The sequence below is a fragment of the Pseudophryne corroboree genome, chromosome 2, assembly GCF_028390025.1.
Source record: "Pseudophryne corroboree isolate aPseCor3 chromosome 2, aPseCor3.hap2, whole genome shotgun sequence".
Lineage (NCBI taxonomy): Eukaryota > Metazoa > Chordata > Amphibia > Anura > Myobatrachidae > Pseudophryne > Pseudophryne corroboree.
The window spans coordinates 424,823,361-424,849,299 of record NC_086445.1 but is presented as its reverse complement, the minus strand read 5'-3'; the positions used below and the strand labels follow the sequence as shown (position 1 = coordinate 424,849,299).

The 25,939-nt window shown below is 44.4% G+C and overlaps 1 protein-coding gene across 27 annotated transcripts in view; it reads left to right on the top strand.

Moving 5' to 3' along the window:
• ABI3BP (ABI family member 3 binding protein) overlaps positions 1 to 21,417 on the top strand; it is an 860,645-nt gene extending 839,228 nt beyond the window's left edge. For all 27 annotated transcript variants that reach the window (XM_063953560.1, XM_063953556.1, XM_063953543.1 and 24 more), the window contains 2 exons: positions 8,682 to 8,804; positions 20,411 to 21,417. In XM_063953560.1, coding sequence (XP_063809630.1) covers positions 8,682 to 8,804; positions 20,411 to 20,526 — 239 coding nt within the window. In that variant the 3' untranslated portion in view covers positions 20,527 to 21,417. The remainder of the gene's footprint in view (positions 1 to 8,681; positions 8,805 to 20,410) is intronic.
• Positions 21,418 to 25,939: the final 4,522 nt, after the last annotated feature.

Below are 25,939 nucleotides of genomic sequence, written 5' to 3'. Positions count from 1 at the left end.
CTACAGCACAGCGCTGCAGGAGGATGTGGCACAGCCGCCACTCACAGCAGCGTCCACCCGGCTCCATCAAGTGAGGTCCCGCTTGCTGGAGCCAGGTGGACGCTGCCGTGAGGTCTGGCGGCTGTGTCAGATCTTCCTGCAGCGCGGCTGTCCCCTGTTTCCCCGCTGGTCTCCCGAGCCTTCTCCGGTCCCTCATCTCAATTCACCCCTTGTTATAGTCTGCTTCCCTCTGCCCTCCCAGTGACTGACCGATGACATTACCGGGAGGTGGAGCTTAAACACACACCACTAAGAGGCATGGCTTACATACAGGGGGTGGAGTCAAATCCCGAATTTACAACAGTGCACTATACTGTACGTGCTTTGGTGCCCCTCCAAATCCGCACTAGAAGCGGGTGTTGATGCTGGAGGGGACTGGTCTGGCACTGCAGGCTGCAGTAGAAGGAAATTTGTTTTTCCTATCTACAGCAGCATAGACATCTGCGGATGCTGTGGGCCTATATTGGAGAATGGGCCGGGAGCTGCAGCTCCATCAGCCCCATTGTTAATCCGGCCCTGGGTAGAAGTATTGTGCTGTACAAAGCAACATTACTAGAATTATAGGCACAACCCTGAGTAGACTGATTAGGAAGGCTTACTGAAACCTCTTATTCTACTCATGTATTTTATTTGGACACAGAATTATTTCCCTTAATTTCAAATATAAATAAAAAAATAAACAGATTATCAGTTCCTTTCAATATTCCACCATGTCCCACTAGTTTTGCTGTTAGGGCATGATAAAACTGTGGGAGGGCATGCTGGGCTGTATAGTTTTGCAGCAGCTTGATAGCCACAGATTACCTATACCTGCTCTTTGTGGCCAATTGAATTGTCTTTGAATGACTTTCAAAATGGCATCTGATAATTATACTAACAGAAACAAGGGATGGAATATTGGTGCTGCTATGGAGTGCTTTAATGAAATGAAGTTATTAGGTAAATATAATTACCTTATTTATTTCTCAGACTGCTTGGCATCTCTGACATATATGGGAGGTGGATTAAAATAAAATAAGAGACATCATTTCATGTACATACGTTATTTATTGATCAACTGCTTCAATAATCTAGTTTCCAAATTGTTTTTGGAAGTAATGACATCCAGAAGATAATGTTTGGAAAATGTATGAAGCAAAGACCATCTGCAGATGCCTGTGAGCTTAGGGAAGGTCATCTGCAGATGTCTTGGAGCCTAGGGAAGACCATCTGCAGATGCATTGGGAAGACCTAGATTCTAGGGAAGACCATCTGCAGATGCCTGTGAGCCCAGGGAAGTTCATCTGCAGATGCCTTGGAGCCTGGAGAAGACCATCTGCAGATTTATTGGGAAGACCTAGATTCTAGGGAAGACCATCTGCAAATGTCTGTGAGCCTAAGGAAGACCATCTGCAGATGCCTGTGAGCCTAGAGATAGGCTCTTTTGGAATGTGAACTGCCACCTCACTTCCTTTCCTACAATCCTGTGATACATCTGTTCATTCAAATTGGTTAAATCCATTTGAGTTAGCCAATGTATCAACAACCATCTTTCAGTGTTTGGGAGTAAATGGACAATTCTCATTTGCTCCCATGCATTATCAGCTTTTCATTCCAACCAGCCAGGTAGTTGGATGGTTGGAAAGGTAATCTTTAGGTGTATGACCAACTTTAGCTATATTGACAGATCCATTATGTGCAGTTTTTATTCTTCTTTCTTATACACCAGTTCTGGAAGTACAATTTTTTGGCTGCGAAACCTGGTAGACTAATTTAGTCAAGAATGCAGGATTTGTTTTCAGCACCACTTTATCTTAGTGTATATTCATAAATGGCTCCTTGTACCATATAGCCTGAGGTTTTCCCACTCTTTGAGCATAAGTACTTGAGACCAAGAATATTACATCTAGGAAAATATACTAATATTAATACAATAAGTTTGAGATTCTGAAGTCACAAAATTTTCTGTAAGGGTGAGTTATTTGTCTGCTTGTATCCAATGATAATCTTAGTACGGACACCTTTACCTTCAATGCACATACTGAGGCTTTTCTGCAAAGCCGTTATTTGGGGTGTGCTAGCTTTTGGTGCCTTCGTAACTTGAATTTGCACCAATATATAGATATTATATTATCCATACTTTATAGTATACATTTGAAACAAAAAATTTTCAAATTTGGTATTTTGACTTGTTACTATCAGGTATATTTGGAAATCCCAATAGTCCTAATTTATTTGTTGAAAGACCTCCTAGGTGGAGTTGATATCACCTTGTTGCCCTTACCTGCAACATGAAGTGCTGTGAGGGACCTTTATTGTTCTCTGCCCATGATACTGGAGGTTGAGGGTATCCGGTCTATAGATCTACACTAAGAAGGTCTACAATCAATAGGTCGACCACTAATGGTAGACATGCATTAGGTCGACAGGGTCAAAAGGTCAACATATAAAAGGGATATAATTCAGAAGGTCGACAGGGTCAAAAGGTTAAGTTTTTGGGGTATTTCTTTAACATCCGTAAGGGATATTGGGGACACATTAGTACGATGGAGTATAGACGGGGTCCAAAGGAACCAGTGTGCACTTTAAATTTCTTCCACTGGGTGTGCTGGCTCCTCCCCTCTGTGTCCCCTCCCACAGGCAGTTTAGAAAAAAGTGCCCTCTAGAGAAGATGCACACTCTGCTAGCTCCAGAGTTTTTCTTCAATTTCTTTTAAACTTTTATTTATTTTGGTATTCTGTTTGACATGACCCTGGTTACTACGGTAACTTTCCTAAAACACATTCAAGATATGGCAAGATTCCTCTGTGACTCCCTAAAAGAGATTGGCTATATTAATGCTAGGACCACTGCTATGCGCCAGTGGATTGCAGACGCTGACTCCAAACCCAATGCAGAATATCTTCCCTTTACAGGTGAATGGCTCTTCGGTGGCGAATTGGATGCATGGATCTCCAAAGTTACTGCTGGAAAATCTGTGTTTCTTCCCTCGGGGGCTCCGCCTGCTAGACTTACCTACCCGGGACTGTTTACTCAGTCTTTTCAGTCCTCCAGATTTCGATCTAGGGCCAGAGGTGCATCAAATGCAGCTAGAGGCACCATGGGTAAACCTAAGAAACCAGCCGTTGCCGGCTCTCAAGAACGGAGCACCAGTTCAGCTTCCGCAAAACCCTCAGCATGACTGTGCCCGCCCACCCCGGGAGGATCTTGAGGTGGGAGCCCGATTACGTCACTTCAGGCACATCTGGGAAGGTTCCTGCCAGGACGCCTGGGTAAGGGACCATATTTCTCAGGGTTACAAGCTGGAATTCGACGGTGCTCCTCCCCAGCGATTTCTTTAAATCGAGCTTACCAGCTTTGGAAAATATGCGTGTTACGCTGCTACAGGCCATCACAAAGTTGGTCAGGTCCCAAGTCATTGTTCCAGTATCCCTGGAACAGCAAGAACAAGGTTACTACTCCAGTCTGTTCGTTGTGCCAAAACCAGATGGGTCTGTGAGGCCAATTTTGAATCTGAAGTCCTTGAATCCTTGTCTAGAGATAAGGGCGCACAGGCTAAAGTATAGGTAAGTATTGTTTAAGTTGGAGGCCCCCAGAGAAATATATTAATTTGGTTTCACTCTAAAGTTATCACAAAAAATGGGGGGTGCTACCACGGACACAAAGACTATAGTCACATGATTCAAAGAAGAGAGGAAAATGTCCAAAATGTGGTGCACAAAAGATACATAGTAGCTAAAATATAACTTTTATTAGTATTCCAAGTAAAAGATATGAGTAAAAAGTGAAACATTTATTTAAAAGGGAAAGTGTAGAGGTGTCAAAAAGAATGAAAATGTGTATTAAAAAATCGCTATATGTAAAAAGACTCCATGAAATATTTTTTCTGAAAAAATTCACGAAATAGAAGGAGAGCAAAATATCTGTGCCCAATGTATTAATATAACGTAATGTAACATCCAATCCTGGCTACAGTGTGATCTTCTATTTCGTGAATTTTTTCAGAAAAAATATTTCATGGAGTCTTTTCACATATAGCGATTTTTTAATACACATTTTCATTCTTTTTGACACCTCTACACTTTCCCTTTTAAATAAATTTGTCGCTTTTTACTCATATCTTTTACTTGGAATACTAATAAAAGTTATATTTTAGCTACTATGTATCTTTTGTGCACCACATTTTGGACATTTTCCTCTCTTCTTTGAATCATATGGTCCTTGAATCCTTACCTAAAGGTTTTCATATTCAAGATGGAATCTTTGAGAGCAGTGATCGCAGGCCTGGAACATCAGGAATTCCTAGTGTCCCTGGATATCAAGGGCACCTACCTCCATATCCCAATTTGGCCTCCTCATCAGGCCTGTCTGAGGTTCGCCCGGCTGAACGATCACTACCAGTTCCGGGTGTTACCCATTGGCCTGGCTACAGCTCCGAGGGTGTTCACGAAGGTGATGGCGGAAATGATGTTCCAGCTCAGGGTCCAGAGGGTCAACGTGGTCCCTTACCTGGACGATCTCCTGATAAAAGCGAGTTCCAGGAGCTCCTACTGCTCAATATAGATCACACTGTCCAACTTCTGTCACACCACTGGTGGATCCTCAATCTACAGAAGTTCTACCTGGAGCCATCTCAGTGGCTCCTGTTTCTGGGAATGCTGCTGGATACTGTAGCGCAGAAAGTGTTCCTCCCAGAGGACAAAGTGAGAACTCTCCAGGACATGGTTCGCATGGTTCTCCGACCGACTCGAGTTTCCATTCATATTTGCATAAGATTGTTGGGAAAGATGGTAGCCTCGTATGAGGTCATTCAGTATGATGGTTCCATGGCAGACCCTTTCAATTGGACATCCAGAACAAGTGGTCCGGTTCCCATCTTCAGATACACCGGATAATTCGACTGTCACCCCAGGCCAGGATTTTACCCCTGTGGTGGCTGCAGTCTTCCAATCTCTGGGAAGGTCGACGCTTCGGGATTCAGGATTGGATCCTCCTCACGACGGATGTGAGTCTGAGGGGGTGGGGGGCTGTCACTCAAGGGGTACAGTTCCAGGGTAGGTGGTCTGCCCAAGAGGCCCTACTTCCGATTTACATCCTGGAGCTTCGGGCTGTCTACTATGCTCTGCTTCAGGCCTCCCTTCTGCTCAGGGATTAGGCGATCCAGGTCCAGTTGGAAAACGCCACGTCCATGGCGTACATCAGTCGACAAGGAGGGACAAAAAGCAGGGCCTGCATGCGAGAAGTATTAAGAATACTCCTCTGGGCGGAAAGAAATGCGATAGCACTGTCCGCAATCTTCATTCCGGGTGTAGACAACTGGGAAGCGGACTTCCTGAGTCGCCACGATCTCCACCCAGGGGATTGGGGCCTACATCCTCAGGTGTTTCAACAGATCATCGACTGGTGGTGTTGCCCCTAGATCAACATGATGGCATCTCTCTTCAACAAGAAACTTTGCTGCTATTGTTCGCGAACTAGAGATCCTCAGGCGCACGCAGTGAATGCATTGACGTCGCCTTGGCCTTACCAGCTGGTCTACGTATTTCCTCTGATTCCGTTGATCCCAAAGGTGCCCAGGAGGATCCCGCGTCAAGGAGTACAAGCAATTCTGCTTGCCCCGGATCGGCCCCGGAGAGCGTGGTACGCGGATCTTCTGGACATGTCCGTCGAAGACCCTTGGCCTCTACCGCTTAGAAGAGATCTTCAACAAGGACCGTTCGTCTACCCGGACTTACGGTGGCTTCGCTTGACGGCATGGAAGTTGAGCGGAACATCCTAGCTCACAAGGGACTTTCCAAAAAGGTCATTGCCACTATGGTGCAAGCCAGGAAACCTGTGATGTCAAAACACTATCATAATATCTGGCGGAGATATGTCTCCTGGTGCGAGGAAAGCACATATCCATCTGCTGAATTTCACTTGGGAAGATTTGTTCATTTCCTGCAGGCTGGAGTGGATCAAGGCTTACGTCTAGGATCCATTAAGGTTCAGATTTCAGCTCTTTCAATCTTCTTCCAAAAGAAGTTGGCTATACTGCCTGAAGTTCAGACCTTCTTGCTTCACATCCAACCTCCGTTTGTGCTGCCTACAACACCTTTGGGATTTGGATGTGGTATTACGATTTTAGCAGTCCTCCTGGTTTGAAACTCTGATGACGGTGGAAGACAAATACCTCACGTGGAAGACGGTGATGTTACTGGCCCTGGCTTCTTCTAGACGTGTCTTAGAATTGGGGACCTTATCGTATAAAAGTCCATACTTGGTCTTTTACGAGGACAGAGCAGAGCTCAGGACTAGGCAGCAGTTCCTGCCGAAGGTCATCTCTCCGTTCCACTTTAATCAACCTATTGTGATCCTATCAAGTTCTGACACTTCTGCCCCTCTGGAGGCATGGAATGCTGTGCGAGCCTTGAAGATCTAGGTCAAGAGGATGGCTTGAATCAGAAAGACGGATTCCTTGTTCATGCTGTATGATGCACAGAGAAAGGGTTGCCCTGCTTCTTCGGCATACTATCCGTCAGGCCTATCTGTCAGCAGCCTTACCTGTTCCACATTCTCTGAAGGCCCACTCTACAAGATCGGTGGGGTCTTCCTGGACAGCTGCCCGTGGAGTCTCGGCCCTGCAACTGTGCCGAGTGACTACCTGGTTGGGGAAGAACACCTTTGTGAAGTTCTACAAGTTTGATACCCTGGCCAAAGAGGATACCCAGGTTGGGCAGGCGGTGCTGCAGATATCTCCGCACGTTCCCGGCCGTTCTGGAAGCTTTGGGACATCCCTGTTGTACTAATGTATCCCCAATATCCCTTAGGGTTGCTAGAGAAGTGCGGTGACTTTCTGCAGGTTCTCTGTTATGTGTTACCTGTTCATCTGTTGCTGTTTATGTTGCCAGCTGTTGCTGGCCCAGTTTTGTTATGGTGTGCTGGTGTATAAATCTCACCACACTTCTCATTATGTTCCTTCTCTCAAGTATGTTCTTTCTCCTTCGTGCACTGTTTTACCTATAACTGCCTGTGGGAGGGGGCATAGAGGGGAGGAGCCAGCACACCCAGTGGAAGAAATATAAAGTGCACTGGCTGCTTTGGACCCCATCTATACCCCATCGTACTAATGTGTCCCCAATATCCCTTATGGACTATGAGAAAAGGATTTACCAGTAGGTATTTAAAATCCTTTTTTATTTTTTAAAATCGTTCATACTTTACCAGCCAAGTGGACTACGATTGGGAATAATAACCTTGCCAAAGCATGGCGAGCGAACGTGGTACACTAATGGGGCTTGTTTGTGGCAGAAAAGTGACAGAACACCACAAAAAACTAAAAATTGTGTCTACCTTTTTTGTGTAAACCATTTCCATGTCGGCCTATTGAACCTGTCGACCATTTCTACTGTCTACCTATTCTATGTCAACCTTTTGACCTTGTCGACCTAATACGTGCCTACGGTTAGTGGTAGACCTATTGGCTGCAGACCTTTTTAGTGTAGCTGTAATAATCCACACCCATGGTTGAGTCTCCCATATCCAAAATGCTTTAGATAGAACAGTATTTTGGATTGTTCCATATTCTGAAATATTTGCATACCATGAGATAGCTTGGGGATGGGACCTAAACATGAAATGCATTTGATCCATATACACATTGGCTGAAGATCATTTTATACAATATGTTTAACAGTATTGTCCATGAAACAAAGTTTGTGCACACTGAACCATTGGAAAGCAAAAGTGTCACTATCTCAGTAAATCAATTTTGGATGATGGAGACTCCATGAGTGTTGACATCTCAATTATCATGTGCCTGGTTTTGGCACATTCACTATTTATGAATTCTAGAACAAGTCCTTTTCTTTTTTTAAATATTTTTTTAACTTTTTATTTAGTACTGTAACAATTACAGACACTGTAGGCACATCTGTTAATAATACTGTAGGTGATTAGCCCAGCCATAGAAAAGAATTGCGTTAAACTCTATTAAAACATGAAAGCCATTAAAAAATATATATATATATATATATATAATAGTGTGAAGGCTGTAACTTGGTGAACAAAAAAGTCTTACAAAAAAAAAATAGCGGAATGATTAAGGGTTGGTTCCAATTGACCTAATTTTAAAGAATACCCTCTTGGGAAGTGGGTGCAGCATCCCAATTGTCGAAAGTTTGAGTGAACTTTGGGCACCAGCTGCAGTTTCCAGAGCTTGATAGAGGAGATACTGCTGCCCAGGTTTACCGGTTTGGCACTTTCTATGGTTTACTTGAGTGTGAAAAGGTCCTCAAACTAGCTCATTGAGATTATTATTTATTTATTAACAGTTTCTTATATAGAGCAGCAAATTTCGTTGCGCTTTACAATTGGACACAATGATAAAACCAAACTGGGTAATAACAAACAGTCATAGAGATAGGAAGGCCCTGCTCACAAGCTTACAATCTGTAGGATTAAGCCACATCTCTCCTCCTCCCCCCACACCCCAAAAAAGTATTTCAATAAAGTAGGTATATATGCTGTATATTACCTATACATTTATTGTAATAAATTTCACTTACAAATCAAGACAATAAAATTTCATTTGGATGGTAAAATTAAATAAATGGCATTCCAGTTCTGTTGTGTCCTCCTACAGCTATTATTTATTAACTACTATATTTTTTTGTTACCTATAGGTACATTTTATAACATAGGAGATCAGTCAGGATTTGGAGAGGATCACTGCCAGTTTGTGGATTCCTTCCTTGATGGGAGGACAGGACAGCAGCTTCTACCGGAGTATCTGGCATCAAGGAAAGGTATATCATATAACTGCATGGTGTGTGCAGGGCTGGTTTAACGCTGCTGTGGGCTCAGGGTACTTAATTCAAGGGAGCTCCCAGACACACATATATATTTATATATATTTTGCATACACACACAGCAAATTTATGCACAACACACACACACACACACTCAGCATACATACACACATCATACCTACACACACATAGCATGCATACATAAACACAACATACCTACAAACACATACAGTATACACAACATACACACACAAAATACAGCACTAAGTAGGAGAGGAGAGAAGAGGAGGAGGAGGAGATTCACTGCCGGAGTTCATGTGACCTGAGCTGCCGCTCTGTTTCAGAGATGGAGACAAGGGGGTAAATTTACTAAGATGGGAGTTCTATTTAAGATGGGATGTTGCCCATAGGAACCAATCAAATTCCAGGTATTATCTTCTAGAAGGTGCTAGATAAATGAGAAGTAGAATCTCATTGGTTGCTATGGGCAACATCCCATCTTAAATAGAACTGCCATCTTAGTAAATTTACCCCCAGCTGTCTCCATCTCTGAAAAACTAATTTGGTCCCTGAGATCCCCTGGGACCCCCTTAATGTATGTGTGTGTGTGTGTGTGTGTGTGTGTGTGTGTGTGTGTGTGTGTGTGTGTGTGTGTGTGTGTGTGTGTGTGTGTGTGTGTGTGTGCGTTTGCAGGAGTAACTTTGGAGCCTATTCAGTAAGGATCGCAAATTCTGCTTTTCAACAGAATTTGCAATTCTTTGACTTGCATGCCCAGCATGCTAACCGCCGCCCCCCCACCCCCATCTGCGTTCCACACTAATTGCAATCGTGACGCAATTAGTGCGCAGTCACAGAAATCAGGGAAGCCTGCTGACAGAGCTTCCTGGACACGACGGCAGGAGGCCCGCCGACATCTTTTTGATCGGAGCAGCTGCATGTGACGTCACCCAGCCAACCGATAATGCTGCCGCCACACCCCATTCAAAAGTCACCTTGGAAACGGAGCATTGCTGCCCCGCGAGCGCCTCTGTCTGTCTATCAGGGAGAGGCATGCACAAATACTGCGGGTTGCCCGCAGTAAATGCGGTTGCATGCGCAGGATGGGCCATGTGCATGTGCCCACAGTTTTGCGATCCGACATGAATTAGCCCCATTGTTTTATCTATGCCCCCCCCCCCCTCCCCTGCCATCTCCTCCTAATGTAAAGTGGTAAGGAATAAGTTTGAAAATATTATTCTGGTAGATTTAATTTTTTTTTTTTTTTTAATGATCTGGTCTTGTAATATTTGTGAATGGCATTACCATTATTAGTAGCTGATTTTTACAGCTCATAAAAAATATAATACTGATATCCACGTGTATTTTACATTCTTACTTCCAATTCTAATGCATGAGTAGGAACAACTTCTGATTTGTTATGGGGTATTTTCTTAACATTTTACTGTTTAGTCTGTTCCTGGATGGTCAATTAAATGCTGAGATATAAGATGCTGCTACCTTAATTGGACTCTGATGCATTGCTTATTCAACAGTCATTTCTCTGACGTCCTAGTGGATGCTGGGAACTCCGTAAGGACCATGGGGAATAGCGGCTCCGCAGGAGACTGGGCACAACTAAAGAAAGCTTTAGGTCACCTGGTGTGCACTGGCTCCTCCCACCATGACCCTCCTCCAAGCCTCAGTTAGATTTTGTGCCCGGCCGAGGTTGGATGCACACTAGGGGCTCTCCTGAGCTTCTAGAAAGAAAGTATAGAATTAGGTTTATTATTTTCAGTGAGACCTGCTGGCAACAGGCTCACTGCAGCGAGGGACTAAGGGGAGAAGAAGCGAACCTGCCTGCTTGCAGCCAGCTTGGGCTTCTTAGGCTACTGGACACCATTAGCTCCAGAGGGATCGACCGCAGGCCCAGCCTTGGTGTTCGGTCCCGGAGCCGCGCCGCCGTCCCCCTTACAGAGCCAGAAGCAAGAAGAGGTCCGGAAAATCGGCGGCAGAAGACATCAGTCTTCACCAAGGTAGCGCACAGCACTGCAGCTGTGCGCCATTGCTCCTCATACACACTTCACACTCCGGTCACTGAGGGTGCAGGGCGCTTGGGGGGGGCGCCCTGAGCAGCAATAAAAACACCTTGGCTGGCAAAAATACCACAATATATAGCCCCAGAGGCTATATATGTGGTAAATACCCCTGCCAGAATCCAGAAAAAAGCGGGAGAAAAGTCCGCGAAAAAGGGGCGGAGCTATCTCCCTCAGACACACTGGCGCCATTTTCTCTTCACAGTGCAGCTGGAAGAAAGCTCCCCAGGCTCTCCCCTGTAGTTTTCAGGCTCAAAGGGTTAAAAAGAGAGGGGGGGGCACTAAATTTAGGCGCAATATTATATATACAAGCAGCTATTGGGGAAATTTCACTCAGTTATAGTGTTAATCCCCACATTATATAGCGCTCTGGTGTGTGCTGGCATACTCTCTCTCTGTCTCCCCAAAGGGCTTTGTGGGGTCCTGTCCTCAGTCAGAGCATTCCCTGTGTGTGTGCGGTGTGTCGGTACGGCTGTGTCGACATGTTTAATGAGGAGGCTTATATGGTGACGGAGCAGATGCCGATAAATGTGATGTCGCCCCCTGTGGGGCCGACACCAGAGTGGATGGTTAGGTGAAAGGTATTAACCGACAGTGTCAACTCCTTACATAAAAGGGTGGATGACGTAACAGCTGTGGGACAGCCGGCTTCTCAGTCCGCGCCTCCCAGGCGTCTCAAAGGCCATCAGGGGCTCAAAAACGCCCGCTCACTCAGATGGCAGACACAGATGTCGACACGGAGTCTGACTTCAGTGTCGACAAGGTTGAGACATATACACAATCCACTAGGAACATCCGTGACTTGATCCCGGCAATAAAAAAAAAATGTGTTACACAATTCTGACATTAACCCTCTAAAAATGGGTTTTTATGTTTGGGGAGAAAAAGCAGGCAGTGTTTTGTTCCCCCATCAGATGAATGAATGAAGTGTGTGAAAAGCGTGGGTTCCCCCCGATAAGAAACTGGTAATTTCTAAAAACTTACTGATGGCGTACCCTTTCCCGCCAGAGGATAAGTTACGCGGGGAGATATCCCCTAGGGTGGATAAGGCGCTCACACGGTTGTCAAAAAAGGTGGCACTGCCGTTTTAGGAACGGCTACTTTGAAGGTACCTGTTGATAAAAAGCAGGAGGCTATCCTGAAGTCTGTATTTACACACTCAGGTACTAGACTGAGACCTGCAGATCGTGCTGCTGCAGCGTGGTCGGTGACCCTGTCAAACATGAGAACATATTAAAGACGTCGTCTTATATATGAGGGATGCACAGAGGGATATTTTGCCGGCTGGCATCCAAAATGAATGTAATGTCCATTCTGTCAGGAGGGTATTAGGGACCTGTCACTGGACAGGTGATGCTGACTTTAAAAGGCGCATAGAGATTCTGCCTTATAAGGGTGAGGAATTATTTGGGGATGGTCTCTGGGACCTCGTATCCACAGCAACAGCTGGGAAGAAATATTTTTACCTCAGGTTTCCTCACAGACTAAGAAAGCACTGTATTATCAGGTACAGTCCTTTCGGCTTCAGAAAAGCAAGCGGGTCAAAGGCGCTTCCTTTCTGTACAGAGACATGGGAAGAGGGAAAAAGCTGCACCAGTCAGCCTGTTCCCAGAATCAAAATTCTTCCCCCGCTTCCTCTGAGTCCACCGCATGACGCGGGGGCTCCACAGGTGTAGCCAGGTACGGTGGGGGGCCGTCTCAAAAATTTCAGCGATCAGTGGGCTCGCTCACAGGTGGATCCCTGTTTCATTCAAGTAGTATTTCAGGGGTACAAGCTGGAATTCGAGATGTTTCCCCCCCGCCGTTTTCTCAAATATGCCTTGCTGACAACTCCCTCAGGCAGGGAGGCTGCGCTAGAGGCAATTAATAAGCTGTATTCCCAGCAGGTAATACTCAAGGTGCCCCTACTTCAACAAGGACGGGGTTGCTATTCCACACGGTTTGGGTTACCGAAACCGCATGGATCGGTGTGACCCATTTTATATTTAAAATCCTTGAACACATACATAAAAAAATTCAAGTTCAAGATGGAATCGCTCAGGGCGGTTATTGCAATCCTGGACGAGGGGGATTACATGGGATCCCGGGACATCAAGGATGCTTACCTGCATGTCCCCATTTACCATCCTCGCCAGGAGTACCTCAGATTTGTGGTACAGGATTACCATTACCAAGTCCAGACACTGCCGTTTGGACTGTACATGGCACCGAGGGTGTTTACCAAGGTAATGGCCGAAATGATGATACTCCTTCGAAAAAAGGGAGTTTTAATTATCCCGTACTTGGACAATCTCCTTATAAGGGCAAGGTCCAAGGAGCAGTTGCTAGTCGGGGTAGCACTATTTTGGAAAGTGCTACAACAGCACGGTTGGATTCTAAACAGTCCAAAGTCACAGCTGGTTCCTACGACACGTCTACTGTTCCTGGGGATGGTTCTGGACACAGAACAGAAATAAGTGTTTCTCCCGGAGGAGAAAGCCAAGGAGCTGTCATCTCTAGTCAGAGACCTCCTGAAGCCAAAACAGGTATCGGTGCATCATTGCACGCGAGTCCTGGGAAAAATGGTAGCTTCCTACGAAGCAATCCCATTCGGCAGGTTCCATGCAAGAACTTTTCAGTGGGACCTGTTGGACAAGTGGTCCGGATCACATCTTCAGATGCATCGGCTGATAACCCTGTCTTCAAGGACCAGGGTATCTCTACTGTGGTGGCTGCAGAGTGCCCATCTTCAAGAGGGCCGCACGTTCGGCATACAGGACTAGGTCCTAGTGACCATGGATGCCAGCCTTTGAGGCTGGGGGGCAGTCACACAGGGAAGAAACTTCCAGGGACTTTGGTCAAGTCAGGTGACTTCCCTACACATAAATATTCTGGAACTGAGGGCCATTTACAATGCCCTGAGTCAGGCAAGGCCTCTGCTTCAAAACCAGCCGGTACTGATCCAATCAGACAACATCACGGCAGTCGCCCATGTAAACCAACGGGGCGGCACAAGAAGCAGGATGGCGATGGCAGAAGCCACAAGGATTCTCCGATGGGCGGAAAATCATGTGTTAGCACTGTCAGCAGTGTTCATTCCCGGAGTGGACGACTGGGAAGCAGATCTTCTCAGCAGACACGACCTCCACCCGGGAGAGTGGGGATTTCATCCAGAAGTCTTCCAAAGGATTGTACACCATTGGGAAAGGCCACAGGTGGACATGATGGCGTCCCGCCTCAACAAAAAGCTATAAAAGATATTGCGCCAGGTCAAGGGACCCTCAGGCGATAGCTGTGGACGCTCTGGTAACACCGTGGGTGTACCAGTCGGTTTATGTGTTCCCCCCTCTGCCTCTCATACAAAAGGTACTGAGAATAATAGGAAGGCGAGGAGTAAGAACGATACTCGTGGTTCCGGATTGGCCAAGAAGAGCTTGGTACCCAGAACTTCAAGAAATTATATCAGAGGACCCATGGCCTCTGCCGCTCAGACAGGACCTGCGGCAGCAGGGGCCCTGTCTGTTCCAAGACTTACCGCGGCTACGTTTTGACGGCATGGCGGTTGAACGCCGGATCCTAAAGGAAAAGGGCATTCCGGAGGAAGTAATTCCTACGCTGATTCAAGCCAGGAAAGATGTAACTGCAAAACATTATCACCGCATATGGCGGAAATATGTTGCTTGGTGTGAGGCCAAAAAAGGCCCCAACAGAGGAATTTCAACTAGGTCGATTTCTGCATTTCCTACAAGCAGGAGTGTCTATGAGCCTAAAATTAGGCTCCATTAAGATACAGATCTCGGCTCTGTCGATTTTCTTCCAGAAAGAACTAGCTTCAGTACCTGAAGTTCAGACATTGTAAAAGGAGTGCTGCATATTCAGCCCCTGGTTGTGCCTCCAGTGGCACCTTGGGTTCTCAACGTGGTGTTGAGTTTCTTAAAATCACATTGGTGTGAGCCACTAAAAACCGTGGATCTAAAATATCTCACGCGGAAAGTGGTCATGTTATTGGCCTTGGCTTCGGCCAGGCGTGTATCAGAATTGGCGGCTTTGTCATATAAAAGTCCTTATCGGATTTTCCATATGGATAGGGCAGAATTGAGGACTCGTCCCCAGTTTCTCCCTAAGGTGGTATCAGCTTTTCACTTGAACCAACCTATTGTAGTGCCTGCGGCTACTAGGGACTTGGAGGATTCCAAGTTACTGGACGTAGTCAGGGCCTTGAAAAATTATGTTTCCAGGACGGCTAGAGTCAGGAGAACTGACTCGCTGTTTATCCTGTATGCACCCAACAAACTGGGTGCTCCTGCTTCTAAGCAGACTATTGCTCGCTGGATTTGTAGCACAATTCAGCTGGCGCATTCTGCGGCTGGACTACCGCAGCCCAAATCTGTAAAAGCCCATTCCACAAGGAAGGTGGGCTCATCTTGGGCAGCTGCCCGAGGGGTCTCGGCTTTCCAACTTTGCCGAGCTGCAACTTGGTCAGGGGCAAACACGTTTGCTAAATTCTACAAAATTGATACCCTGGCTGAGGAGGACCTGGAGTTCTCTCATTCGGTGCTGCAGAGTCATCCGCACTCTCCCGCCCGTTTGGGAGCTTTGGTATAATCCCCATGGTCCTTACGGAGTTCCCAGCATCCACTAGGACGTCAGAGAAAATAAGATTTTACTCACCGGTAAATCTATTTCTCGTAGTCCGTAGTGGATGCTGGGCGCCCATCCCAAGTGCGGATTGTCTGCAATACTTGTATATAGTTATTGCCTAACTAAAGGGTTATTGTTGAGCCATCTGTTGAGAGGCTCAGTTATATTCATACTGTTAACTGGGTATAGTATCACGAGTTATACGGTGTGATTGGTGTAGCTGGTATGAGTCTTACCCGGGATTCAAAATCCTTCCTTATTATGTCAGCTCGTCCGGGCACAGTGTCCTAACTGAGGCTTGGAGGAGGGTCATGGTGGGAGGAGCCAGTGCACACCAGGTGACCTAAAGCTTTCTTTAGTTGTGCCCAGTCTCCTGCGGAGCCGCTATTCCCCATGGTCCTTACGGAGTTCCCAGCATCCACTACGGACTACGAGAAATAGATTTACCGGTGAGTAAAATCTTATTTTATGTTCTGCATAGCATGGCTTACTGTCCAGATCACCCTTCAAACATTGGGCCCGATTCAGTAAGGATTGCAGGGCAAGTCCGCCCAGCATACTACCCGCCACACTCCCCCCCCACTCCTCCCCCTCAACCAAGCAGAAATTAAGGTTGCCTCCTGCCGGCGCATCTTTCTGACCGTGGCGGCTGCGTGTGATGTAACGCAGCCTTCGCGATCACACCCATGCCACCCCCCCATTTCCAGGAGCCCTGCAAACGCCTCTGCCTCTGCCTGATAGACACGTAGAGGCGATCGCATTTTGTGCGGGCCCCGCAGAAAATGCAGACACATGCGCAGGACGGGTGCTTTTGTTTTTTTCTGAATCAGCAAAGTTTGTATTTGACCATTTGCATGATCATTTTGGCAGTACAACCCTTTACAACAGAACTTATTCCATCAGCACAGCTGCTACTATTTATATTCACAAATATGCACAGAATGGCATGATTTATACCATGGGTTCTCAACCCTGATCCTCAAGTGCGCACAACAGGTCATGTTCTGGATTTCTTTCGTGATACACAGGTGTTAATTTATTTTTTCTGGGTTAGTAATTATCCCGCCTGCTTCCACAGACAAAAATCCTCAGAAAAATGACTTGTTAGGTATACATGGGGATAGTGATTTATACCAAAATGTTCACAGAGCTTACAGTATGTACAAACAGTAAAATGTTTACCTCTGTTCACCACTGTCATGCTTACCTGCAGGCCCACATTCCCTGCACTGGCAGTACGGAGGCAGCAAAGCAGTGTGAATTGGTATCCGGACTCCAGGTCGACACACCTCAGGTCGACACCTGAAATAGGTTGACGTTGACAAAAGGTCAACATGAACAAATGTCGACATGAGTTTTTCACATTTATTTTTTGAACTTTTTCATATTTTACGATCCATGTGGACTACAATTGGGAACGGTAACCTGTGCCGAGTGTAGCGGTAGTGGAGCGAGAGCCATGCGAGGGGACACAGTGCACTAATTGGGGTTCCCGGTCACATTACGGAGAAAACGACACCAAAAAAACATTAAAAACTCATGTCGACCTTTTGTCCATGTCGACCTATTTCACGTGTCGACCTTGAGTCCCATACCCGTGTGAATTAGTTTGTCTAACTACATCTTTAGCTAAGCGCCAAACAGGCATAGGGGGTATGTACCGATGATAGAAAGGTAAGTCACTAGGAACCTCCACTATTAAACAGAGAAAGGGTTAGCGAGTACTTTTATTTTCTGAATAAACCATTTAAAACGAAGACAACACAATCACATATATGGTACTATATAACAATGGAGAAAGACAGGAATGATGTAAAAATTGTAAAAGATAAATAAATGATAAACCAATTCCTGAATTAAATATGCCCTAACTCTCTTTCTCTCTCTCTCCCCCCCAAGCCCCCCCCCCCCACCCCCCCCCCCCACACACACACACGCACTTACTGTACCTGTACCTGGTGTTTTCTTTAAACAAGTACAGATATTAAGTTGATTCTTTATTTAAGTAGTCCATTCAAATGAATGGAAGATTTAGGAGTGTATTAAAGATTATATTTATAGGGTGTAATATAGTAAATATAGTCTACTATTTTTAGCCCCATATAGGTTTAATTTTAAGTAAACTTGTAGATAGATCAAGTAATCAGTCTAGTCCCTTCCACTATAGTTGTTTCATGCTTAGTAGTACCACAATCATGTTTTATACTAAAACAATTAACATAAACCATTCACTGCCGCCATGTTACTATGACAAGCGCTTATTAGTGACTATGATGTAAGTTAATAAAACCATAGTATAATGAAAGCCATAAAGAGGAGCTGATCATGTACTGAGACAGCTTAGCCAGGGGGGCAGTTTGTTTATATTCCAGGAAAGACATATTGTGTAATGATGGGGATAATTAAAAGCATACAACTCAAGCTCATGAGCAGAGATCAGATAATTGAAATATGTGATTGTTACTTGTCAACACTTAAAAAAATAATCTGTTTTCTTAGGCAGTTGTCATGGACAAGTCATTACAGTACACAACAAATGTCCTCTTCCAAGCCAGTTTTACAGAAATAGAAGTTCACTTAGAGGATTCTTCTGTTTCGTGTGATGTTTTAGAGGACTCATCCAACATGTGATTTTGCAGTAGTGTGGGAAAGACTATAAGCATTGGTCAGTGTACGCACTGGCAAGTGCAAAGGGAGGTATCAGCCTTAACTGGAAAGAACGAGAGTAGACATTTTGATTCAGAAATAAAGCATACCTTAGTATTTGTCCACTTACCATTTTCCCAACACACCAATATAGAGTATATGGGGCAGGGGAAGAGGGGCTGGATTGTGTGCACCTGCATTTTTTTTTTTTTTGTGTGGCACAACACACCAATAGACAGATGTAGATGAAATGAGGTCTGCTGTTTGAATAGTTTGTTCTGTCCATTGTATATAAAGGTGCACATCAGCTCTCCACTTGTGGGAAATATGTCTGCAAACAAAGAGCACCAAGGTTTGGGGGACCCATAAAAAACTTTAGACAATCCGCATGTTACATTAAAGACAATTACTAACCATACTTTTTTCCCTCTGAAAGACTGCTTAGATTAGCCCTACTTAGAACTTAACAGTGAGACACTTTTACGTATTTAGAAATAAACAGATATAAAAGATATACTCGGGCCCAATCCAACCAACTTGGTATCTGCCCAGTCAGATACAGGCAATGTGTGTGTGTGTGTGTGTGTGTGTGTGTGTGTGTGTGTGTGTGTGTGTGTGTGTGTGTGTGTGTATATATATATAAGTGGTGGATTAAAGGTGACAGAATATTTAATGATACCTCAAATCAATACAATAAAATTGAAAATACAAACAATACCAGACCAATACAATTCTTGAAGGTTGTACAGGAATCTCAAACGTTGTGTTCAACATGAATAAGGTGTGGCCCAAATATACATGCAAAACAAACTAAAATAGATGCAATGTGTGGTAATGTATTCGGTATAAATAGTCCCCCCTTGTGTTCAGAAAGTGAAAGGTGGCCGTCCAATTTTTCGTGATGAATAGCAGGATAGAATCTCACCACCAGTGAGAAGGGAAGGATAGGCATACCGAAAACTCACTTGGGGTATGTGATAGAGATATACATAAAGGTTTCTTTTTTTCTTCTTTTTTTAGCAGCTTAGTACCAGATTAGACCCAAGGCTGATGAATAAATATGGCGTACCCAGCCCACTTATTGGATGGTTGGGATCCACGGTTTCTTTTAAATGCTGAATCCACACCAAATTGACGTAATAAAAGTAGATTTATTCCAACATGATAAAAATTAGCAACATAGGTACAATCCAATTGTAGTCCATATACAGAAATCAGTGTCCCAGTTTAGGTGTTATATAATGTCGAAGGTCAATGATAAAGTTAAAAAAACAGGAAATTGTCTGGACTTGAACGTGAATTAAAACCTCAGTATACCTCCACATAGCTGGAATCAAAAGTCTCTGGGATTATCCTATTCAAGCACACTGGTTTTAGCACCAACGACGTTTTGATCCACACAGGATATTTTTCAAGGTACCTAATACATTACTACACATTGCATCTCTTTTTGTTTATTTTGCATGTATATTTGGACCACACCTTATTCATGTTGAACACCACGTTTGAGATTCCGGTACAACCTCCAAGAATTGTATTGGTTTGGTATCGTTTGTATTTTCAGTTTTATTGTATTGATTGAGGTATCGTTAAATATTCTGTCACCTTTGATCCACCACTTATCTTTTATGTATGTACTTTTACATATTTGTTTTAGATTGGGCAAAATGCATTTTTCTACCAAAGCTTCAACTGAAATGTGCAAGATACTTTCCATTATAACCGTACGACAGTGGTTCTCAACCTCGAACAGCTAGTTTGTCCAACAGGCCATATTTTGTGGATTTTGGTCTATGGAAGCAGGTGGGATAATTACTGACCCAGCAAAATAGGTTAACTCACCCGTGCATGATTAAAATAAGTCATGACCTGTTGATAGTACCTAAGGCATGGGGTTGAGAACCACAGATATGGAACATAACCAGTGTTATTCCAGCTCAAAACTGATGCAAAAATACGAACATATAAGTTATGAGAGTGGTGTAATCTCAGCACAGCTACAACACCCTAAAAAATGCTACCCAACCATTCTCTGCCATCTCACTGCAGAAGTAAATGAACCAACTTTGCACTTGCAGAGAACATTCCAACCAAACCCCCACATTGGCTGGTGCAATCTCCTGCTTCTCCTCAAATACACCATATTGTTCAACAAAACTACTTGTTTTCTATAGTACAAGACAAGTTCTGCTGAAACAGGAGTTGTCTGACAGCGAAACCTGCTGCATACTTATTTAGTTACAATGATTTCATCACATTGCACAGGATTCTACAGATCAGTGCGCCAGCAGCCAGTTGACTTTGGGCAGATTGGAGGACACTCACACATCGGCTATGTCCATTGGTATGAATGTGGAATAGCAATACCTGGAAAGTGGTAAGAAGACTGCAGAATGCTCCACGGGATTCACGGACTCATCCACTTCAACATCCATCATCCATTCTATAGACTACATTGCTAGCTTCAATCTACTCTTCCCACGTACATGTCTACTAATGTAAAATATGTATGAAAATTCAAGTTATTTCGATTATGGAATTAAGAGACTGCTTTCATATTTATCAAGATTAAAATAAAGATATTGTCTTCATAGGATAAAACCTCGGGAAGCTGGCTCCCTGTTTTTGGTATTTTAAAAAGAGGAAGAAAAAAAAGCAGTGTCTATGTTATTTATCACAATGTTGTAATAAATATTTTGAAGCAAATTTCTATTCAGCTAGACTTTTGAAACAACCAAGTTGAAGCATTCTCTATCCACAGTAATTGTCATCTAGGTCCGTCACTGCCAATGTTAATTTATTTTTAGCAAGTTTTTTGCTGGGGAGATGTTTCACATTATGGTAACAGAACTTCCACGTGTAAGGTCACCACTTCCATTATTATTGTTGGTGACTAGGTATATAGTGAAAAATAAACACCTTAAACTTAGGATGCGCAGAAGAACATATTAAGCTCATTATCTCTAAACTAAGTTCTACTAGCCATCTCCTCCCAGATCTTATGTCACGTTGCAGTAACGCTCGATGGATAGAAGAGGCAAACAAGGCAGGTACTTAAGTGTTCAGTCTTTTGTGCAAGATTGCATTTTACTTTTGCGGCTACAGTTATGTTAAAATTAACATGAGCATGTGATTTATAAATAGATTTGTAATTAACTTTTTACAGAATGTACAGTATATCCAATATAGCTTTATTTCCAAAGTGCAACCTGGTTTTGTATCTGAAAAAGCAGTATATGAACTCTACAATAAAGATATTGATCTTTTTTAAACATTGGTTTTACTTTTATGTCTTACTGAAATTGGACCCTGTTTATGTAAGGTCTATCAATCATTTATCAAGGATGAGAGAGAAAATTGCGAGAAATAAAGTACTAGCTAATCAGCTTCTAACTGTCATGCTACAGGCTGTTTGAAAATGGATAGACGCTGATTGGGTGGTACTTTCACAATTATGGGGTATATGCAATTCACGGCGAATCGCGGCAAATTATCGCCGTTTTTAAATTCGACACAATTCGACAGGTGAATTCCGGCAGGTGGCTGCCGGAATTCACCATATTCAATGAAAAACGGATTCGACAGTCCCGCGGGCGAAAAACGGACGATTTGCCGGATTTTGCCGCGATTTGAAAAAACGGGAAAAACACGAAAAAAAAATGGCGTGGGGTCCCCCCTCCAAAGCATAACCAGCCTCGGGCTCTTCGAGCTGGTCCTGGTTCCAAAAATGCGGGGGAAAAATTGGGCAGGGATCCCCCGTTTTTTTAAAACCAGCACCGGGCTCTGCGCCTGGTGCTGGTGCAAAAAATACAGGGGACAAAAAGAGTAGGGGTCCCCCGTGTTTTTTACACCAGCATCGGGCTCCACTAGCTGGACAGATAATGCCACAGCCGGGGGGTCACTTTTATGCAGTGCCCTGCGGCCGTGGCATTAAATATCCAACTAGTCACCCCTGGCGGAGTACCCTGGGGGAGTGGGGACCCCTTCAATCAAGGGGTCCCCCCCCAGCCACCCAAGGGCCAGGGGTGAAGCCCGAGGCTGTCCCCCCCATCCAATGGCTGCGGATGGGAGGCTGATAGCCTAGAGTAAAATGACAAGATTATTGTTTTTTCCAGAAGAACTACAAGTCCCAGCAAGCCTCCCCCGCAAGCTGGTACTTGGAGAACCACAAGTACCAGCATGCGGGAGAAAAACGGGCCCGCTGGTACCTGTAGTTCTACTGAAAAAAAAATACCCAAATAAAAACAGGACACAGACACCGTGACAGTAAAACTTTATTACACACTGCCGACACACACATACTTACCTATGTTGACACGCCGACTGCCACGGTCTCTGACGATCCGAGGGTACCTGTGAAAAAAATTATACTCACCTTCCAGCGTCCAGAGGTACATCCACGTTCAGAGATACATCCACGTACTTGGCAAAAAAAGAAAACGGACACACGGACCACCGGACTGAAAGGGGTCCCATGCTGACACATGAGACCCCTTACCCCGAATGCCGGGACACCACGTGACTCCTGTCACTGAAGTCCCTTCAGCCAATCAGGAAGCGCTACTTCCGTGGCGCTCACCTGATTGGCTGTGCGCTGTCTGTGCTGTGACAGCGCATCGCACAGCTCCGTCCATTATATTCAATGGTGGGAACTTAGCGGCTAGCGGTGAGGTCACCCGCCGGTCAGCGGCTGACCGCGGGTAACCCCACCGCTGACTGCAAAGTTCCCACCATTGAAACTAATGGACCGAGCTGTGCGATGCGCTGTCACAGCACAGACAGCGCACAGCCAATCAGGTGAGCGCCACGGAAGTAGCGCTTCCTGATTGGCTGAAGGGACTTCAGTGACAGGAGTCACGTGGTGTCCCGGCATTCGGGGTAAGGGGTCTCATGTGTCAGCATGGGACCCCTTTCAGTCCGGTGGTCCGTGTGTCCGTTTTCTTTTTTTGCCAAGTTCGTGGATTTATCTCTGGACCCTGGCTGAGGTGAGTATATTGAACTTTTCTTTTCAGGTATCCGTGGATTCTACATGGAGAAGAGGACCGATGTCGGCGTGTGAACATAGGTAAGTATGTGTGTGTCGGCAGTGTGTAATAAAGTTTTACTGTCACGGTGTCTGTGTCCTGTTTTTATTTGGGTATTTTTTCCCCAGTAGTACTACAGGTACCAGCGGGCCCGTTTTTCTCCCGCATGCTGGTACTTGTGGTTCTCCAAGTACCAGCTTGCGGGAAGGCTTGCTGGGACTTGTAGTACTACTGGAAAAAACAATATTCTTGTCATTTTACTCAAGGCTATCAGCCTCCCATCCGCAGCCCTTGGATGGGGGGGACAGCCTCGGGCTTCACCCCTGGCCCTTGGGTGGCTGGGGGGGGGACCCCTTGATTGAAGGGGTCCCCACTCCCCCAGGGTACCCCGGCCAGGGGTGACTAGTTGGATATTTAATGCCACGGCCGCAGGGCACTGTATAAAAGTGACCCCCGGCTGTGGCATTATCTGTCCAGCTAGTGGAGCCCGATGCTGGTGTGAAAAATACGGGGGACCCCTGCTCGTTTTGTCCCCCGTATTTTTTGCACCAGCACCAGGCGCAGAGCCCGGTGCTGGTTTTAAAAATACGGGGGATCCCTGCCCAATTTTTCCCCGCATTTTTAGAACCAGGACCAGCTCGAAGAGCCCGAGCTGGTTATGCTTTGGAGGGGGGACCCCACGCCATTTTTAAAAAAAAAAATTCCCGTTCCAGCACTAAAAAAATAAAATAAAAATAATATTTTAAAAAATATATAAATAATACTTGTGCCTCCAAAAAAAAAAAAAAAAAGTACCCAATCCCTTCTAATATAAATAGATATGCTATTCCCCAAAAAAAAAACACCAAAAAAAACATGTTTAAAAATGTTTTTATTGTTTTCACCCTCCAAAGTGTGGCGGATTGAAAATGACGAATTTACTGTCTAAAAGCACTGCTGTCGAATTTCCAAACTTGAATTGAATATGCTTTTGTCGAATTGCAGCACTTGTATCATTGCAGAAAAGTCGAATTTGCAAAAAGTCGAATTTCAAAAAGTCGAATTTTGAAAGTCCGTTTTTTTGACGGAAAGCACTGAATTGCATTGACGATTTTTTTTTTTTGGGGCGAAAATGACCCGAAATTCGACAATTTCGGGAATTCGACCGCAATTGCATATACCCCTATATCTCTTCAAGCTTTGACAAATACTAACTAGGTTTGATAGAGATGAGATATTATATATACATACACTTTAAGAATTTCTTTTTGAATATAATAGGGACAAATTTGTGTATTTGTGATGTTTTAGAGATTAATACCTAATACACCAATTCAGATCAAACACCATGGGGGGTAACCAATTGGGTGCAAGACTTTCACTGAAAAAAGCCTCACGCCCAATTTTTGATTACTGTGGGTATGCTTGATCCCAATCCCCGCAGTATCCAATTTAACAAAAAAAGCACAGTGTTTTCTGCTTAGAAAACCCTGCGGCGCGAGAAAAAAAACCCCACTATTCGGTCTGATGGTCTCCATGGCTCCCGGTGATCTCTCCACCATCTTTTCACTGGGGAGGGGGCTGCTGGGAGATGTAGCTAGTACCACACACGCTGCCGCAGAAGATTGGGTTCCGACAGCCTGGATGAAGAAGACACCACTTTGGAAGGGGCGTTAAGCTAAGTACATACTATAAAATTATCTGTCCAATCTGACTAGTTGGAATGAAAATCTGTCAATTTATGGGAATAAGTGACAATTGATCATTTGCTTCCAAACACTAAAAAATGAACTAAAATGGTTAAGATAAATTAATTAAAAACTATGGATTTTACCAATCTGTCTGGACCACAGTTTTTGCCCGTTTTCCAGTGTTTTGGGGCAAATGATTGATTGTCACTAACTCCAATACGTTACCAGACTTTCATTTCAACCAACCAGATTGGACAGATAATTGTATAGTGTGTATCTAGCTTAATTACTAATTAAGCTAACTTGAAACTCCAGCAGATAATTGGCTATGTCCCCATGTGGACCTTTGAAACAGAAAGACAGTCATTTCTGAAACAAACTACTAACATACAGTACCGTATACAAGAATTAAAGAGGAAGAAGAACTTTACCTTCATATTTTGGAATGCAATCACAATCACAACATCTATAACCTACGCAGTTTGCTCTAGTTAGAACATTTATGATAGGTTTGACATTCGCAAAACCAGTAATCTGAGAAGTACACATTTTATGAGGGTGATGAGCATAAGCAATGTACTGCTGGGGCAATTGTGGAAGATAAGCATTACTGACTTAATTTTAGAAATCTTTACCAGTGTGACAGCCTACAAGCAGGGCCGGATTAAGGGCCATATGGGCCTGGAGCTGAAAATATTCAAGGGCCTATTGTGAGAAACAGGGGGAGGTGTAATCAGTGCTGTGTGGGTGTGGTTAGAGCCATGTAGGCGTGTACACCCCTACACTATCCGCTCCTAAATATGTAAAAATATAAAAAAGTTGCATGATTTTGAGCGAAAAATAGAAATGTAATCTTAATAGTTATGATTTATGGCCAACCATGTGGCCGGCTGATGGTTAGTGATCATCATGCTGCCATGACGATGGGCCTATTTTTATGTGCAGGCCTGGAGCTCCATCCGCCCCATTGTTAATCTGGCTCTGCCTACAAGGAGCAGTAACATTAATGAAAGCAGCTATGTTTGTAGACAATTGTACGCAAATACTAAAATAAAATAATCGTTGTGGTAGACTTACCATTGATAACGCTATTTCTCCTA